The following is a 20,337-nucleotide window of genomic DNA, read 5'->3' as shown; positions in this document are numbered from 1 at the left end:
TACACTCTTTGTCCTCGCCGTTAAGACAATTCAGAGCATGAGTAGTATAACGCTAATGCTCAATTTATTCCATATCCTTGGTATTCTGTTTAAGGTCCATGTACCAGTGTAGTCATTTTTCACAATAGTAGGACAATTCACAGCATGAGTAGCATATCGAGTAAATGCTCAAATGCTCAATTTATTCAATATCCTTAGTTTCCTGCTTAAATCCATGTACTAGTGCACTCTTTGTCCTCAATAGTAGGACAATTCAGAGCACAAGTAGTATATTGAATAAATGCTGGAAAGGCTTTCCAAAGCTATTTGAGCATTTATTCAATATACGACAAGTGCGCTGAATTATAAATGAAAACTAGTGCGCCGCGAATGAATGCTCAAACAGCTTGCCATAAAGTCGTTTGAGCAGTTATTCAAAATTCTTGATATCCAGCATAAGGCCCCTGTACTAGTATGCTCTTTGTCCTCCAGTAGTACAGGTAGTTTAACTACGTTTCTATTGTGAGGCAAAAACCACACATTAATTGACATCTGCCCGCTATGTTAACTTGTACAATTTTATAATGTCACTAGTAGTACTAGTAGTATGATTTTTTTCCCCCACTACCACACTGTTTTGTAACACAAGTAACATCTACAGTAGTTCTACTAGTGTGCCAAATTGTCTGACCGGCATTCTCTTTGTACCTTAAGATGGATATCTAGGATATTGAATAAATGCACAAACAGTTTGCCATAAAGTCATTTGAGCATTTTTTTCTCAGCACATAAGTTTGTGTTCATAATTCAAGATATGGAAAAGAATGCTCAAACAGCCTTCCATAGCAGACAAGCATCCAACAATCTAAATGGATGCTTGTGGTGTTACTGCAGAGAAAGGGGAGGAAAGGAAGTCAAATGTCATTGTTGTCAGGATTTTTTTTTCCATTTTTAGTTTAAAAAACAATAAAGCTACGATTCTTTGTATATAGGAATTCAATAGTGACTACTTCCAAATGACTTTGTATTTCAAAAAAAGATTTTGCAACGTAGTGAACATTTGTTATTATGCTTTGTGCCTTTTTATAGGAACAATGAACCATGTTGACATGCAATAACCATGACAATGCTGTGAAGTTTCCTCGTCGTTAGACTTGTAATTTTATTGAACAATAAAAATGTACGACTATTTGCCTATCTCATCAATTTTCCATCTCCTGTGGTTCAAAATTGCTTGTTTTTCTACCCGTGGGCAGCTCTCTGGTTTTCATGTTGGTTACACCTTTAACTACTATAAATGTGGTTTTCACAGGCAAAACCCAACCGCTCACTCGCCTCTTCGTGTGGATTATTCCATAATACTGTACATACATACGTACAGACAGACAGACAGACAGAGACAGACAGGCAGATAGATGGATGGATAGATAGATAGATAGATAGATAGATAGATAGATAGATAGATAGATAGATAGATAGATAGATAGATAGATAGATAGATAGATAGATAGATAGATAGATAGAACATTAAAGAAAAACAGGTAACCATGAAGTACTGACACCATTTTCTTGGTCACCTACAAATAATTTTTGGGGCAGGTAATGGCCACGTCCATACTGCCATCTAGCGGATGAAGTCGAGTTTGAAAAAAACAAAAAACGCGGCAGCTAAAAAACTGAGGTCACATTCGGTGCTTAAACAAATTTATTTAAAACGTGGTCATTATCATCTTAAATTTGGGTTTAAAATTATGAAAGAAAAATTATGATTATGACATAAATTATTGACCATAAATTAAAGAGTCAGCATTTTAACCCCGCCCGTTTTGCTGGCACGAGCCCCCACAGGTATGCCCGATGACGCCATCAAAAGGTGACACCCACCACCTCTCCTGTCTCCTCCTCCGCGGCGCAGTGAGTCGAGCTCAGCTGAGCCGCTTCACTTCACCAAAGGCAGTGGTGGAGATTTTTTTTCTGTCCACCGGGAGGCTGCTCCTCTTCGTTTAATAGGTCACTCGGGGTGAAGCGTTCTTCCTCGTCTGACGTATTTTACGAGCGTGAGCTTTCAAGGTAAAGTTATTTTTTTTTTAACAAGAACACTTGTCGCCTTGTAAAGGTAACGACGTGGCTCTAGTTTCTCGTGCACGGTGCTTTCAGGTACCCTCGGAAGAAGCAGATGATCGACCCTTGACAGAAAGTTTGTGTGACCGTCTGAATCGGTTTGAAATTGCTGTTACAGCTACAATGGAAGGCGAGAGAAAATACGTTTATTGCGGTAGAACTGACGGTAAAAGTGTTCCGCCGACCAAGTTTCCGCAGCGTGTTAAAAGGGAAAATTTGACTTGACGGACGCTTCAGGCCAAAAGTCGACGTGTCATGGCTTTGGAGTGCTTGTAAATATCGACTGAGACTTTTTAACTCATGACCCTCAAGGAGGAATTCGTTGTTTCGTCAGTCTTCACCCGGATATCGATCAAACGATCATTAATGCACCGCAATCACGGAAAACATCCGTTGTCATTTTCGCTTTTATTTTGAAATCCGGTTAGTCACGTCCGACCCATCGACTCGTCTAGAGCTCGTAAACTTTCTTCATTGTTAATATTTGACTACAGTACTCTTGAGTCACTCTCATCACAAAATGTACTGTAAAATAAAAAATAAAAATAATATATATATTCAATATTGTTGATATCCAGCTCAAGGCCCCTGTACTATATATAACATATTATATATATAGGCGGCACTCCCCGGCCCCGCCTGTGTGGAGTTTGCATGTTCTCCCCGTGCCTGCGTGGGTTTTCTCCGGTTTCCTCCCACATCCCAAAAGCATGCATTAATTGGAGACTCTAAATTGCCCATAGGTGTGAGTGCGAATGGTTGTTTGTTTGTATGTGCCCTCCGATTGGCTGGCAACCAGTTCAGGGTGCACCCCGCCTCCTGCTCGATGACTCCAGCACGCCCGCGACCCTAGTGAGGAGAAGCGGCTCAGAAAATGGATGGATATATATAAGATGCATAACAAATATTAGTGTGGTTAATACTTGTTTATTGCTGCATTTAACGTAAAACTTATATTCAGTGAGCCAGTGAGTAAATGTATTCAATCTAATAACCTTGGTGTATTGTGTTTCCGGAACGTTTGTTAACTCGTGTCAGTGAGTGAACTGATGCAACTGAATCATCCAAGTTTGCTAACTCGAGTCACAAATCATCAAACTAGAGTCAAAGAATCAAATAGTACGTGGCCCAAGTGTTTCTGGTGAGTCCACTAACTTGAGTCGACAGTGTTTTCATTGAGTCTTCTAACTCAAGTCATTGAGTGAGCGCATTCCACTTAATCCCTGAGTCAAACTAACTTGAAATCATCCCTCTGCTGTGTTTCATGTGAGTCTTCTAACTTCTGTTCAGTGAGTGGACCGTTTCAACTGAGTCATCTGAGCCAACTAACTCGTGGCAGTGAGCAAAATCATTCAAGTCCTATTTTATGTTGCGTTTTCTAACTCAAGTCAGTGTGTAAACTGATAAATCTAAATCCCAGAGTCCATTATCTCGAGTCAGTAAAGAAAATCATACGAGTCTGCAATGTTTCTGTTGAGTCCGCTAACTCCAGTCAGTGAGTCAGCTAATTCCTTGGAATCAGTGAAACGAATCATCTGAGTCCGAAGTGTTTTTGTTGAGTCTTCTAACTCCAGTCAGAGAATGAGCTACTTCCACTGAATCTGATTGTCCCGATTCAACAAGTTTTCTGAGTCTGCAATGTTTCCGGTGAGTGCATGAACAGAATCATCTGAGTACCCAATGTTTCTGGTTTGTCCAATAACTCATGTCAGTGACTGATCCGAAAAAAAGGGAATCTTCTCAGTCTGCTGTGTTTTGCTTGAGCCTAACTGAGTAAGTGAACTGAATCATGTGAGTCGTTGTGTATTTAGATCAGCTGCCAGGATGTCGTCCCGATGCCCAAATGAGTTGTGTGTGATATGCGGAGTAGCTCTTCAGGGCAACCAAAGGCGTTGGTTGTTTGGGGGCCAACACAAGAAGTTTATTCGGCCTCAGACCCCCATAAGGTCCCTTAGAGGAGGAAGCCTGTCAGGGTCCTCGCCAAGCACTCCCTGGGGTAAGTGACCTTAATTTCGAGTGATGTTTGCTTCAAACCTTAATTTGAAACCCCAGCCCGGGCTTGCAACCATGATTACAAACTCTGAATTACAACCCTAATCCTGGATTGCAACCCTAATGTTAGATTGAAACCCTAATGTTGGCCCCAAATTATAATTTAAAAAAAACTAAAGCTTGTCTGAAACATAATGTAGTATTGAAACGATGATTTGAAACCCTAACCCTCGCTTCAAACCATCACCTTCGCTTCAAATGACCTTAGTGTTGGCTTGAAACCCTAAATTGAAACCCTAGTGTTTACTCCAAATCCTGATTTAAAATCTAACCCTTGTTTGAAAAGATAACGTAGTCTGAAAAGCGTAATTTGAAAACCGAACCTCATCTTGAAACTGTGATTTTAAACTTTAACTGAGGCTTGAGATCCTAATTTGAAACCCGTCACTTAGGCTTCCACCCCTAGTTTGAACCCCTAAAACAGGCTTCAAGCCTTAATTTGAAACCCTAATGTTGGCTCCAAACCTTAATTTGAAACCCTAATGTTGGCTCCAAACCCCAATTTGAAACCATAATGTTGGCTTTGCCCCCAAATTATTATTTGAAACCCTAACCCTTGTTTAAAACCACAATGGAAGCGTGCAGCTTTAATGTGAAACCGTAACTCCATCTTGAAAACCTATTTCGAAACCCTAACCCAAGATTGAAACCCTGATTTTGTCTTCACACCCTAATTAGAAACCGTAACACTTGTTTGAAACCCTAACCCAGGTTCCAAACCCCAATCCATGTTAGAGAGCTTAATTTTGAATTCTGTTGTCTTAAAACCCTCGCCCAGGCATGATACCCAGGCTTCAAACCCTTATTTTAAGCCCTAATGTTGGCTACAAACCTTAATTTTATGCACTTATCTAGGCTTGAGAACCCCTGACTTTAAACTCTCATATTTGTTTGAAACCCTAATTTGAAATCCTATAGTATTGTCTTCAAACTGTAATTTTAAACCCAAACTCTAACTTGAAACCTCAACCCTGCCTTGAATCCCTAATTTCAATTTGCTCAATATGTTCCACAGGCAGTATGTCCTCTCTGTGCTCGTCATCTTCTCTGTCCAAGTCCCAGCTGTCCCTCAGCTCTCCATCCAAATCCTTGGACCTCCTTTCAATTCTGACGCATATCCTGGGAGGACCGGTGTCTCGCGGCGTCGGCCGCGGGGAGTTCGCGTGCGGCAAGTGCAGCGGAGTCCTGGAGCGCGTCTTCAGGTTCGACACGGTCATCGCCAGGGTGAGGGCGCTGTCCTCGGAGAGGCTCAACAAGCTGACCCATGAGCGAGACCGCGTCCGGCGTTGGGTGCGAAGCAACTACGTCCGGAGGCACCCTCGGGAGCTGAACGAGGAAGAGGAAGCGGGAGGAGACGAGGACAAGGATGACTACAGAGACATGCTGAAGGACAACATGGCTCTGGCAGACTACGAGTGCTGGTCGGACAAGTGGGACACGTGCCCGTACTTTATACGAACAGGTACATGCTTTAAACACTTAACCGTGGCTTTAAGACATCATTTGAAATCAGAACACGAGTTTGAAACCTTAACCTTTGCTTCGAATCCTTATTTAAAAGCTTAACTGTAATTTTAAACCTTCACCCTTGTTAGAAACCTTAACCCAAGATCAAAGCCTTAATTTGAAACCCATCCATATTTTGGAACTCTTATGTTGAAACCTTAACCCTGGCTTCAAACCCTAACAGTAACCGTAACCCTTTTTGAATCCCCAACCCTCATGTGAAACCCTTACCTTGTTTTTTAAACCCTAATTTGAAACTAACTTTGTCTTGAAACTTTAAGCCGAGTTTTTAAACCCTAATTTTAGGTCCAAACCGAACTTCAAACCCTAACTCCAACTTGAGACCCTTAGAGTATTTTAAAACCCTAACCTTGCCTAGAAACCCTAATTTAAAACCCTGACCCTAGTATGAAACTCTAACCCTAGTTTGAAATCCTAATTTTAGACCCAAACCTAACTTCAAACCCCAACTCCAAACATAAACCTAATTTCAAACCCTAACTCCAGTTTGAAACCCTAACCCTAGTTTTAAACCCCAACTAAAAGCCGTAATTTAGTTTGACAGTCATAATTTTAAACCCTAACCTTGTCTTGATATCCTAATTTGAACCCCTAATTTAAAAAGCAAGCAAAAATTTGAAACACTGGTTTGAAACCCTAATCCTGTTTTGAAATCCTAATCCTAGTTTGGAGCCCTACACTGGTTTGAAACCCTAATCCTGTTTTGAAATCCTAATCCTAGTTTGGAGCCCTAATTTGAACCCTTAACCTTGGAACCCCAATTCCCAACCCTAACGAAACGCTAAATCTAGTTTGAAATCTTAATTTGAAAACCTTACCCTAATTTAAAATGAAACTTTCTCGAAAACCATAACCCTAATTTAGAACCCTAGTTTGAAGCCCAAACCTTGCCTTGAAACCCTAATTTCAATGCCTAACCCTAATTTCCAATCCAAAGGTAATTTCAAACCCCAATTTAAATCCCTAACTGGTTTGAATCCTGAATTTGAAACCCAAAAATTGTCTTGAACCCTGAATTTTAATCCCTAATTTGAACCCCTAACCTTGTATTCAAACCCTAACCCTGTCTTGAAACCCCAATGCTAGTTTTTAAACCCAAATTTCAAACCCAAACCTAATGTGACACCATAACTCCGACTTGAAATCCTACCCTAGTTTTAGTCCCTAATGTGGAGCCCTAACCATATCTTAAAACCCTGATTTGAAACCCTAACCTTGACTTGAAAGCCTAAATTGAACCTTATTTTGTGTGCCATGCAGGTAAAAGGTGCCAAAAGGGTCAAAACTGCGAAGGCTGCGACTCTTTCCGCGTGTCCGACTCGGATTACGAGTCGGTGTGCGGCGTACCTCGCCGAATGCCATATCAGGCCTTCTCTCCTCTGCCTCTGTCGCGGGACAAATCCCAGAGCATGCCGCTCCACTGGTACCGAATCCCGTCCACCTGCTCCAGTCCTGGCTCGCTGGCGACATCCACCTTCTCCCTGCGGACCCCATCCGTCCAGTCTCTGGACTCCCTGGACGGCTGCGACCCGTCGGACTCGCCCGGCTACCGGTCGATCAGTTCGGTCCTCAGGGAGATCCGACGTCTAAGAGGGAGGCCGGTCAGCTCGCCGGTGGGGAGCAGGATTCCCGTCCTGGCTGGGAGGAACAAGAGAAGAAGTTCCAGTGAGATGATGTCACCTGTGGTAAACAGGAACTTGAGCTTTGAGGAGAATGGCGGTCACCACACTGGAGAGGAGGAGGAGGATGATGATGTTCTGATGGAGATGAAGGATGAGTTCTTGCCTCTGCATCAGCAGGTGGGACTGGTCAGGGTTTTGCACCAGTTTAGGAAACTTTATGGCCGTCAAAATGCTCCGTCTAGTTCAATCCATTATATTGGTATGTCAGATTATCTGATTTACTGTTTATGCTACACTAATGAGCATGACTACAGTTTAATGACATGATTGTTTGAAGCCAAACTTGCTAAAATGTAGTTGTCTTTGTTGCTGGTGTCTTTGGACATTAGTTAAATACGTGCGGATCATTTATTTATAAAAATATGATATGATATATGTAAACGTGGCTCTTTAGTGGCTCTGTGGTGACATCTTGTATTTAAAAAGAGACAATGTAGACATTTAAAGTTCCAACATTTGCTTCGTCACGGTCCCCTTTGCTCTTCACCCGAACCAGGAGGAAGTGATTTTACCTGTTTTTGCCAAATGCGGAAGTAGTTTGTGCATATACCGGATTGACACTATCCATGGCAAGTTTCTCAAAACAGGATCTGTTTGTGACAAACCACACAGCAGAAGGCCTGCTACTGGCACCACTGGTGAAAATGTTGAACTCCTAAAACAGGAGTTCCCTCAAAGTAAAAGGCTTCGAGTGGAAGATAATGAACCTTGACAACCGAAAGTTGGTAGGAGAAAAGCTTTATCACTCTCCGAAGCATCCGCTGAATTTGTCTTTTGCTGATGCTGAGTTCCAGTGGAGCCCGCTGGATAGACTTTCTTTGGCTTTGCGCGAACTCCTGCTCTAGCAGTTTTGTGTTTTTGTCAGTGGTGGTAGTAGCAGGCCTTCCGCTGTGTGGTTTGTAAAGAACAGATGCTTGAGAAAATTGCCATCCAGAGTGAAAATTGTACAGTGCGCAGTGTGACAGGCATAAAGCTTCTCAAACTGGCGCTGAAATGTTGTCGGGGACAGAAAAAGGTCTTGCCAGGCGGCCATTTTGCAATGCTTCTCTGATGTCAATTGGCGAGCTTTGGGCAAGGGAACTCTACGCTTCCAAAAACTGCAAAGCCTAAGATGATGACGTCATCTCTGATACCTGAAATTAAATAGAAAAAAGGTAGTATATACAGGAAGTCCTCGAGTTACAACGTACTCGACCTACGACGTTTCGACTTCACGACGCCCATGCCTCGTCCGCCATTTTGTCCCCAGCACCATAGTGTTTCTGGTTAGCTAGTGCATAGTGCTTGTCTTTGTTTGTGCGCCAGGAGTATCTTTGCCTTTTTCGCCCTACTTTTTTCATACTCTCAGCAGTAATGGTAAGTACAGCATCTTATTTTTTAATTTGAATGTATTTTAGTTTCTTTATAGGAAGTGTTAACCTTTCCTGCTACGGTCACCTGACCGTGGTCGGAAGACGCCTTCTCCAGGGCCTCGGGGTTAACTCCCTTCTCTCGTTGCACAGCTGAGCTGGGTGGCGGCAACAATAAAGGCACGAAGCACCGATTTGCTGCTTTAATGGCTTTATTAGCTCCTCTGCACATTCAACGTCAACGGGTCCTCCGCTAATCGCTACTCTTCCCCGGTCGCCGTCACTACACTTGCCACTGCACACACTCGCACCTGTGCGCAGTCCTTCCTCCTTTACAGTCCCGCCGGACGACGCCTGCGCAGTCCCGTCTCACTCTCACGTTGACGCACACGCCCACACACACTGAGCTTTCTGTCACAATCACGTGGGACAATACCCGTAACAGAAGTATTTCGACGTAAATTAAAACGTTAATGCTGAAATCCGACTTATTTGGAAATTCGGGTTACGTCGCCAGCGTAGGAACGGCACTCGTTCGTAAATCAAGGACTTCCTGTAGTGACTTTTGGCACACCTTGTATTTAAAGGCTGAAAACTCTAACCTTTGCTTGAAACCCTTATTTGAAAGCTTAACACTTGTTGGAATACCTAAACAAGACTTGAAACCAGAATTTGAATCCCTAACCCAGGTTTGAAACACTATTTTTGAGCCCAAACATTTCTTTGAACCCTAATTTGAAAAACTTACCCTAATTTGATACCGTAACGTAGGCGTGAAACCCTGAACTTTGCTTGAAACCCTAATGTTAACTTCAGACCCTAATTTGAAACCCTAATCCTGTCTTCAAAACATAATTTGAAACACTGGCACTTATTTGAACACCTAACCCAGGCTTCCAACCCTATTTTGAAAGTGCTTGAAACCCTAATTAGAATTTTTAGCCCTTGTTTTAAACTCTGTTGGCTTCAGACCCTAATTTTCAAACACTTTGCTTGTTTTCAAGCCTCAGTTAGTGTTATTTGAAAGCCTAACTTTGAATTGAAACTCTCATTTGAAACCCTAACCCTGTCTTGAAACCGCAGTATTAATGCCGACTTTAAACCCTAACCTTTGCTTCAAACAGTAACTTAAAACCTTAACCTTTACTTGAAACCCTATATTGTAACCCTAACTCTGTGGAAGAAATTATCGAACGTCAATGAAATGTGTTTTGTAACGTTCTCAAAATAAATTTTCTTATTTTCTCTTCCTGAATGTGAGCAACTAAATTTAGTTTAAAAGGTTGTTTCCAAAGCATCATTAAATGTTGAAATATGTTTCTGGGTGAGTGCGGTGGCCCATACACCTTCTTCAACGTTAAATATTGACACAGTTAGTTACGTCCGGGAACACCCAAGCTCCTGCGTGCTCGTTGGACAACTTCTCAATAGCTCACCTGTTTAAAGACAAAATCATTTTTGTCCCTGCAGAGCGCCTCCCGCAGGCTCCATCAGGTGGTCAGGCACTTGCGAGGGCAGCTTGATCAGGCCGAGGACCGGGTCAGGACCCTGGAGGCGCAGCTGAAACCCGGGATACCCCAGGATGATGATGCTACCAAGGATTGGACGCATGTAAGCACTCACGAAAACGATATGTTGGGTTCAAATCCTACTTTGAAACCTTAACTCCAGTTACTTGAAACATTAAACCAGCCTTGCCACCCTAATGTGAAACCCTGACAAAGCTGTGAAACATTAATCTGAAATCCTATCCAAGGTTGAAACCATCCATTCATTTTCCGTAACCCTTATCCTCACTAGGGTTGCGGGCGTGCTGGAGCCTATCCTAGCTATCTTCGGATGAGAGGCGCCGTACACTATGAGGGGCCGTTAGGGACATTATTCAGGATTAGCTCTCGCACTTACTATTCAAATGCTTTCACACACACACAAACGACTGAAAGGCTCTCATAAGGACTACTCAAACACTCTCATACACACGAGTCTTGCTCTCATTAACACTATTCAAACACACTCATGCACACGAGTCTTGCTCTCATTAACACTACTCAGATGCTCTCATTACCACTACTCAAACACTCTCATACACACACGAGTCTTGCTCTCATTAACACTACTCAAATGCTCTCATTAACACTACTCTCTCATATGCACAAGTCTTGTTCTCATTAACACTAATGCTCTCATACACACAAGTCTTACTCTCATTAACACCAATCAAATGCTTTCATTAGCACTACTAAAACGCTTTCATATGCACGAGTCTTGCTTAAATTGCTTCATTCCCTTTGGCCACCTCATTAGAAAAAATCTTGGGATATTTATTTTAAGATAGCTAGATAGATTAATAGATACATTTTGACAAATAGTTATAGACATAACTATAGATAGAGATAAAATATCTATCTATTAGATTATAGATCGATAGATAAGTTCTATCTATTTATGTGTTTATAGTTATGTCTATAACTATTTGTCAAAATCTGTCTGTCTGTCTTAAAATCAATAATTGATTTTTTCCCCACAAGCATGTATGCGAGCATTTGAGATGGATTTGAGTATATTTTATGAATGGATTTTAGGATGGTATGTGAATATATTTGAGATGAGAGTGTATTTGACATGTATGTGTGCAGACATTTGACGTGTATGTGAGCGTGTATTTATAGGAGTTGAAAAGTAAGTGGTTTCAAAATAAAATATGGCATTGACCAACAGCCATAAAGTACAATAGTAAGCCTAACTTAAGCAGTTGCGTTACATAGCATTATACTGTATAGTACATGCATATATATTTTTAATGTAACTATGTCGTATACTTGATTCTTTTGTTACAATAACGCTTTTCATCATTGATTTAAAATGGCTGCTTTTAATGTGTAAGTGCTGTAGGATATGACTTAATGGTCGGCCAATCAGAAGCCGGATTCATTTGAGTAGTGTTAATGAGAGCATTTGAGTAGTGTTAATGAGACTCGTGCGTATGAGAGTGTTTGAGTAGTGTTAATGAGAGCAAGACTCGTGCGTATGAGAGTGTTTGAGTGGTGTTAATGAGAGCAAGACTCGTGTGTATGAGAGTGTTTGAGTAGTCCTTATGAGAGCCTTTCGGTAGTTTGTGTGTGTGTGTGTGTGTGTGTGTGTGTGTGTGTGTGTGAAAGCATTTGAATAGTAAGTGTGAGAGCTAATCTGAATAATGTCCCTAACGGCCCCTCATAGTGCACCCTGAAATGGTCACAGGGCGCTTATAAACCAACAACAATTTGCACTCTCATTCACACCTACGCGCAATTTAGAGTTGTCAATTAACCTACCATGCATATTTTGGGGATTTGGGAGGAAACTGGAGTACCCAGAGAAAACAAGTTGAAACCCTACATTGGAAATACCCTATCCCAGCCTTGAAACACTAACAGGCTATAACCCTCTTGAAACCATAATTTGAAACTGTAATCCTGGTTTGAAACCCTAACCTTTACTAATTTGAAACTCTAAACAGATTTTAATCCCTAATGTTGGCATCACACTCCAATATGAAACCCTAACCTTTGTTTGAAACCATAACCCAGGCTTGAAACCATATAACGCTTGAGACACTAATTCAAAACCTTAATTTTAACTAATACAGGCGTCAAACCCCAATTTTAAACCCCTAACCATTGTTTGAAAACCTCATACAGTCTTGAAACTCTAACGTGAAACTCCAACCCAGCCATGAAACCTTCATTTGAAACCCGATGCAGAGCTTGAAACCCTACTTTAGAACTGTAATCCAAGTTTAAAAGCCCTAATTTGAAACGTTAACCCAGGCTTGAAACACTAAGCAGGCTTTGAAACCCCATTGGCTTTGAAACCTAATTTAATAACGTAAACCATAATGTGAAACCCTAATCCAATCTTGAAACCCTCATTTGAAAGACAAACCTGTCTTGAAACTCTATTTTTGGCTTCAAACCCCAATTTGAACCAAATGTTTGTTTGAAGGCCTAACCTTAGTTTCAAAACAGTTTAAAGTTTCAGTGCATAGTTTGTGTATGAAATAGACACATAGCAGCCACTTCATTAGGCACACCAGCATTCGAACCACATCCACTGCAATGCACATTTATGTCTCTTGTATTTTATTGGATTTTGAGATTATATTGGGTCGGATTATATTACATTGTGCAGGTGTACCCAATTGGTTATTTATTACAAAACACAGACCGGCCGCCATGTTACAGTGTTGCACACATGCACGCCCACACAATATAAAAGGAATGAAAGGTGTGAGCACTGTTGTGTTTTGCCTCTAAAAGGGTGCGTCGCTTTTATTTGCTCGTAGATGCAGTTCTCACACACACACACACAGACACACACACACACACACACGGACATCGTGGAATCCTGGCAAACCAGCAGAGTTTGCCCAGGGCTCGTTATTACAAGGACAAAATTCCCTTATCTGTGACTGTCAGTTAAAAATAATAATAATAGGGAGTGCGTGTGAATGGACACAAACAAATTCCTTCACCATTGTGGTTTGCATACCACATTTGCAACTTGATGAACTTCTTTAGTTTGTATTTTAAAAAGCTGTGAAAAGTCAAAGCAGCATGCAAATGTTTCCTCTGTTTTTCACCCAGAGATCCTGATCGACACATAATTAGAGGGTATCAGTTTTTGGTGTGACGTATTATTAAACGTGCATATTGACACAACAGTGCAGCAGAGTGTGTACGCGTTGATGAAATTGAAATGCGTATCCTAGTGTGAAACTCTTACTTGAAACCCTAATGTTGACCTGTAACTGCCTTCAAGCCCTAATTTTCAAACCCTTACCCCAGCTTCAAACCCTAATGTTGATTTCCAACACTAATTTAAAACTCCAGTCTCCAGTTTGAAACCTAAACCTGAATGTTGGCTTCAAGCCCCAACTAGAAACCCTAACTCTCTTTTGAAACCCTACCGCAGGCTTGACATCCTAATTTAAAACCCTAATCATGGCATGACACCCTAATTTCAATCACTAACCCTGGCTTGAAACCGAATGCAGACTTGAAACCTTAACTTGGGGTTAGGGTTACTTTGCTAACTTGAAACATCAGCCCTAATTTGAAACCCTAACCCAGGCTTGAAACACTAATTTTGAACCTTAGCCATGGCATGACACCCTAATTTGAAACTTGAAACCTGGTTTGAAACCCGACCACAGGCTTGACACCGTAATTTGAAACCCTAACCAATACCATGGCATGAAACCCTAATTCCAAACACTAACCCTGGCTAGAAACCTTAACTTGAAACCCTACCACAGGCGTGACACCCTAATTTAAAATCCGAACCATGTCATGAAACTCTAATTTGGAACCCTAACCCTGGTGTGAAACCCTAACCCTAGCTAAAACCCTAACGCATGCTTGAAACCTTAACTTGAAACCCTAACGCAGGCTTGAAGCCTTAATGTGAACAGGAAGCCCTAATTTAAAACCTTGGCTTGTAACCCCAAACCCAGGTTTAAAACCTTAACTTGAAACCCAAACCCAAGTGTGAACCCCTAATTTGAAACCTTAACTTGGCTAGAAACCCTATTTTCAAACCCTAATTCTGTCTTGAAACGCTAGCAGTGAAGGGTACCAGCGATACAAAGAGTGAAAACGTAGCAACACACATACACAACGACAACATCAACACACTACTGTACTGTACATAGCAAAGGGCTTGGGTCTTCTCAGTGTCGAACCCTTGTCAATTACTATTTTCCTTCTTGTTCCCTCCAGATTGTGCGTAAGGAGGACGGCGCCTCCCTACTGCCTGGCCTGGCTCGTTCCCTGCACAGTCGGGATCGGCTCATCCAGGTGAGAGGTGATGAGGACAGGCATGCAGACAGATCGACTCTAAGCTCTCTGGAATGTGGTTTGTCTGGATGCCCGCCAGCCTCTTCTTACATGCTGAAACATTAAAGGGGAACTAAACCCCAAACATTTTGTTTGCAAGAATACTTTGGTTATGCCACCACTAGACTAAATGCAGTATTCTGATTGATAATGCGTCCGTGGAATAAGAAATAAGCAGATTAATTCATCAATTTTCATCCATCTCAGGGGGCCGTTATATTTGGCAATATCACGCCTCTGCTGTCGACCAAAACTAACGTCACAACTGCTCTCTCGCTTGCGTTGTGAACGTCACGTGATCAAACCTGGAAGACAGGTTGATGGTTTGACCTGTTTGGGTTCAAACCATTTCATATCGATTTGTGAAAAAATATCAAATTGAACTAAAAGGTTTCCGCCAGACACCGACGATAAGTAAAGCAACACAGATGAGTATAAAGTGCTTTGTTTGCATTCGTTTTGTAAAATACATTCAGCTGAAAAGAATATAATGTTAGTCCAATCGATTTATTTGATTATTTATTCCAGAATGTCCACCATCTGATGTTGATCCAGTATGTTGTAAATAACGGCCCCCCGAGCAGCGTTCCAAGACTATTTTTCATTTGACTGATGAGTCAACGACTGTATATAGTCCACTATATTAAAAAATCCTATAAAGTGATAAGGGAGTAGAGAATGATAAAAGATTCCGAATGCAGTCGCTGCTTTAGGAATCAGTCACTCATCACCTACTCCTTAATCGCTGTGTAGTGATTTTCAGTGGACTTTTCAGTGCACTATATAGGTCCACCATATAAAAATTCCTATACAGTGATAGTATAATTAGGTTGTAGGGAATGAGTTCATGATTGACATGCCATAGATGCCTCCAGAGTGTAGACAGCCTGATTTGTTTGTCATGTTCCTCTTTTGGTGTTTTGTGTGTGTTGTCGTCCTCATCCTCAGGAGTCCATGAGTGTGATCAGGAGAGTTTGTTTGGAGGGAGGAGGAAAAAGCCAGCTTGCAGACGAGATCGCCAACAAACTCAGCGAGAACCTGAAAGAAATTGTCAGCGACAACAAGGTTAGTGAACATGATGGTTATACATTGTATATCACAACACCAAAACTCACTCATTTAACTCAAGAGAGTTTAAAATAAATAAATAAATAAATTTAAAAAAAGGAGAGAAAAAAAGCCCCCGACACCAGTTTCACCAATCGAAAACAAATTAGGTGGACATGTGTATCATAACAGGGCACACGAAAAAGTCCCAAGCACCCATGCCTGAAACGGAATAGGAAGTTGGAAGTTATTTCTGTAATCTTTACACAGAGTGCCATGGAGAGTTTGGTGCGTGAGTTGGTCGAGAAAGAAAGGCGTCTGGAAGAAGAGGTGGCTTCCTTGAGGAAGGCAGCAGGAGACCGCGAGAAAGATCTGGACACGCTCAACATGGTGCTGCAGTGCAACCAGGACGTCATTGACGTAAGCTCATTCTTAAAAGGCGGGGGAAATTCTGAAATATATACAGTATATTGCAGCAGAGCCGGCTCACCCATTGGACGAGATTAGCAAATGCTAAGGGCACCGTGGCCTCTAGGGGGCGGCCAAAAAAATCGTCTTTCTCCCGGAACACAGGGCAAGAAAGATGTTGGAACTTTTGGTTTGTTTGTCCCATCAAAATAATAACTATTTTTTAATATATTTTAAATTTGGCGACTTGTTGTTATAAACTGAAGAAAATAGGAAAAAAAGAAACATACAAAAACGCCATTCGGTTTCTTTTGTAAGCATACGTAAATTGTCGATGGGGTTGTGGGATGACGCCATATAAAATCTCTCCTAGGGCGGCACATTCGGTACGGCCGTTTACTTTTACTGCGGGGTTTCGTTGTCCAAGCACTGACCATGTTAATGGATATATTTTGCCCCCTCCAGGAACTGCGCGCGGCACTGGGTGAGAAACAGCGCCTCCTCCAGGAGCTGGAGACTGAGAGGGACGTATGGAGGCAGAGGGACCGGGCCCTCGCTGCCACCATGCGAGAGAAGGACGAACTGGTCCGCGTCCTCAAGGTGGAGCTGGAGAGCAGTATGAAAGATGTTCAGGTATGGATGCGCAAAAAAAATAAGTAGTATGTATAACATTTATTTTATTCATAGTCGCTTAGTTGTTCACATGCATACATATTTGTTTATCTTTTAAATCATTTCATCATTTTAGTTGTATTGTATTTCCATGAATTTATTTAATATTACAGCTTCAATGAAAAAAATACATGTAAAATCCAAACACAAAAATATAAGAAAATTGTTAATATCTGTTTTTTTAGTGTTAAGTCCTTTTTATTTTCTTCAACTTATTAAAAATGGATAAAAGTATGTATTTGCCAGCCGGCACGGTGTACGACTGGTTAGCACATCTGCCTCACAGTTCTGGGGACTGGGGTTCAAATCCCAGCCTCGCCTGTGTGGAGTTTCCATGTTCTCCCTGTGCGTGGGTGGGTTTTCTCCGGGCCCTCCGGTTTCCTCCCACATCTCAAACACATGCGTGGTAGGTTGATTGAAGACTCTAAATTGCCCGTAGGTGTGAATGTGAGTGTGAATGGTTGTTTGTTTCTATGTGCCCTGCGATTGGCTGGCGACCGGTTCAGGGTGTTCCCCGCCTCCCGCCCGAAGATAGCTGGGATAGGCTCCAGCAGCCCGCGACCCAAGTGAGGAGAAGCGGTATAGAAAATGGATGGATGGATTTCCCAATAAAATTGCAATACAATTGTCAAGAAAATAAATTAAACATTTTGCATCTTTTATTCATAGCTTTTAATTTGCATCGTATCACCATTCTTTTGCTTCATAAATACTGTATAACGAGTCAGACATTTTATTTCATATTCATATATAATTGATTTCACATGATGATTATAAATTGGCCCGCGACCCGAGTGAGGATAAACGGTAAAGAAAATGGATGGATTATAAATGAATGAGAATGCGTTTAAATAATAAAAATAAAATGTTTCTTTTATTTATAGTTTCATTTAATTTCATGTATTTCTGCTATTCAGTTTTTATTTGCCAGATTAAAAAGCTTTAGAGCAACTGGAAAATGTTGTATTAGATTACATTTGTATTTTTATTTACCGAGTTATGAATCATTTTACATTTGTTTTTATGCTCATGTTTTTTTGAAATTTGTAATAATTACCCGGCTACACTGTTGACTAATACCAGAAAAAGGATAATTAGATGTAGGGGGGAAAAAAAGTGACAATTTCTCTAGGCTCTCTCAGACTCCGTGATTGGCCAAGGCTTGTTGGGGGGCGGGGCCGAGGCCTCCCTGGCCTCCCAGCTTCAGGAGAAGCAGAGCCACCTGGCCGCCTTGTTGGAGGAGAGAGAGACACAGAGCGCCACCTTGTGCCAGGAGGTCACCAAACTCACCGCCGCCCTGCAGGAGTACCAGAACGTCGTTCAGGTGAGGGGTGCTGGGGCCTTACCACAACCAAGGAAATTCTGGTTTCATCTTGTGGCCTAACTGGAACGTGATGAACAGAGTCAGCAGGAGAGCTACGAACGGACGACGTCCTCTCTAACGGCTCGACTGACGGACGGTAGGCGGGCGCTGCGCAACGAAGAGCGGCGCAGGAAAGAGGCCGAGAGAACGAGACACAACCAGCGAGAGGATGGTGAGAGGGCTGAGAGGAAGCTGAGAGACAGTCTGGAGAAGAGGGACCAACTCATACAGGTACACGTCCCTGATTAGGAATTTTTATATAGTGGGCCGAGATAGTTCCTCTAAAAATCCTTATCTAGCGATGAGTGAGTAGGGTCATTCCCTACTCGGTAATCACTGTACAGTGGTGCCATGTCAAATCATCTTTCCCCATTAAAATAAATAGAAATGCCATTAATCCGTTCCAGACTCCCCCCATTCTTTTAATGAGGAAAATATTGTACTTCATCAACAGACAGTCACAATTGCTCAGTAAGCCGCAGTAATATTAGTCATTTTTTTGCAAGGGATAGAGAATATATGCCTGTGACTATTATTATATTATCTGTCTTCATGTGTTGCTTCGCCATTTGCGTTCAAATCTATGTTGCTTAAAGCGTTACAACTGCGCCGCATAGGTGCTATTCGTTAGCCCACGATACGGCATTTTCCATTATATGTTAGCATTAAGCTAGCGAAAAATACTATGGCAAAGTTGGGTGGTTGTTTTAAACGCACAGTGTAATTCTTTGTTTAATGTTAAGTATGACAAAAAAAAAACTTTTTGGAAGAATTGTCCACAAGCTGGCGGCACGGTGGCCGACTGGTTAGAGCGTCAGCCTCACAGTTCTGAGGACCCGGGTTGAATCCCCGGCCCCGCCTGCGTGGAGTTTGCATGTTCTCCCCGTGCCTGCGTGGGTTTTTTCCGGGCACTCCGGTTTCCTCCCACATCCCAAAAACATGCATGAATTGGAGACTCTAAATTGCCCGTAGGCATGACTGTGAGTGCGAATGGTTGTTTGTTTCTATGTGCCCTGCGATTGGCTGGCAACCAGTTCAGGGTGTAACCCCGCCTCCTGCCCGATGACAGCTGGGATAGGCTCCAGTACCCCCGCGACCCGAGTGAGGAGAAGCGGCTCAGAAAATGGATGGATGTCCACGAGCTGCCAAACTTTTGGTTATTGTGAATTGAGATCTCCGCCATAATACAGAGATCTCAAATTTTTGCTCGTAAGTTGTAACAACGGCGGCACAGTGGACGACTGGTTAGAGCGTCTGCCTCTCAAGAAGCCGGACCTGAAAATACAGTGAATCTTCCATCTTGGTTTGAAGTGGCCATTTTAAGGTCATTTTGGCCATTTCCATGGCTATTTAAAAGACGAACTTGTTGCAGAGATTTTGTCCTATTGCTATCAAATTGGAACCACATATACTATTTAGATGGATGATACTAAGTTGACAAACATTGGAGTTTTTCTCATTACGTGTGACCAGACCAAAGCAGAAAACTTTGATGACTCTAGCAAACAGGAAGGCTGCCTTTTGATTGCGGCCATTAAAGGTTCACGTTGGCCATTTTCCTAGGTGTAATATTGAAAGTCTCTCTCTGTCTCTCTCTCCTGTAGCAAATCCTCCAAGACGCTGAGGAGCGTGACCGTCAGTTGGAGGAACTTCAGCACAACTTGCAGAAGAGACGTGACGAGTACGTGTCGGCCGTCAAACACGCTCTGTGAGCGGTGTGGAAATGAACCACCAGAGGAAGACCTTGCACTTTTAGAGCGGTACTACTTGTTGTAGCGGGTATTTAGTTCTATTTATCTCTCCAGGTTTGCACTTTTACCTGCCAGGTTCGGGTACGGCATGTAGATAGTACGGATGTCTCAGACCTCGGAAATCAGCCAATATGGAGACGCTTAATTTAGAAAATTAGCAAATCACTGTTATTTAATGGTCATACTACTTTCTTTGGAAGGCTGTGTGTTAAATCGGCTTTTTCGTTTTGTTTGGAGTTATGCACCAAAATGATCTTTTTAAAGAGCTACTTTGGTCCTTTGCTTTTGTAATTGGCCTGTTTCTGTGTCTTTTGTTTTTCAATGTACCTTCTTGATTGAATGTAATGTCTGGGAAGTTAGTGTATTTTATTTAGTTCAAGAGAATTAAACGCTCTGATCCAAATGGCTCCATTTCTTCCCCCCACCGCCCCCCATTGTTTCTGAGAAAATTTGAACTCAAATTTTCTCAATGTGACGTCATTGTCTTTACAGTCCAATCACGGAAAAGCCTGT

At 42.0% G+C, this 20,337-nt stretch overlaps 1 protein-coding gene across 4 annotated transcripts; it reads left to right on the top strand.

Annotated features, from left to right (window-relative positions):
* The first annotated feature begins 1,897 nt into the window (after positions 1-1,897).
* Positions 1,898-20,227, top strand: si:ch73-95l15.5 (uncharacterized). Of its 4 annotated transcripts, none has more exons than XM_061674823.1 (12): positions 1,898-2,049; positions 3,912-4,096; positions 5,168-5,614; positions 6,940-7,478; positions 10,181-10,321; positions 14,467-14,544; positions 15,532-15,648; positions 15,901-16,050; positions 16,504-16,671; positions 17,843-18,034; positions 18,113-18,304; positions 19,678-20,227. In XM_061674823.1, the coding sequence occupies exons 2-12, from the start codon at positions 3,925-3,927 to the stop codon at positions 19,783-19,785; spliced, it is 2,304 nt and encodes a 767-aa protein (XP_061530807.1). In that variant the 5' UTR covers positions 1,898-2,049; positions 3,912-3,924; the 3' UTR covers positions 19,786-20,227. The 4 variants fall into 4 exon arrangements, with proteins under 4 accessions (XP_061530807.1, XP_061530806.1, XP_061530805.1 ...); XM_061674822.1 differs by having other exon boundaries at positions 2,137-4,096; XM_061674821.1 differs by having other exon boundaries at positions 1,898-3,747.
* Positions 20,228-20,337: the final 110 nt, after the last annotated feature.

Source organism: Phycodurus eques, chromosome 4, assembly GCF_024500275.1.
Source record: "Phycodurus eques isolate BA_2022a chromosome 4, UOR_Pequ_1.1, whole genome shotgun sequence".
NCBI classification, from domain to species: domain Eukaryota; kingdom Metazoa; phylum Chordata; class Actinopteri; order Syngnathiformes; family Syngnathidae; genus Phycodurus; species Phycodurus eques.
The sequence above is the reverse complement of the archived record's forward strand: the minus strand, read 5'-3'. Positions and strand labels throughout refer to the sequence as shown.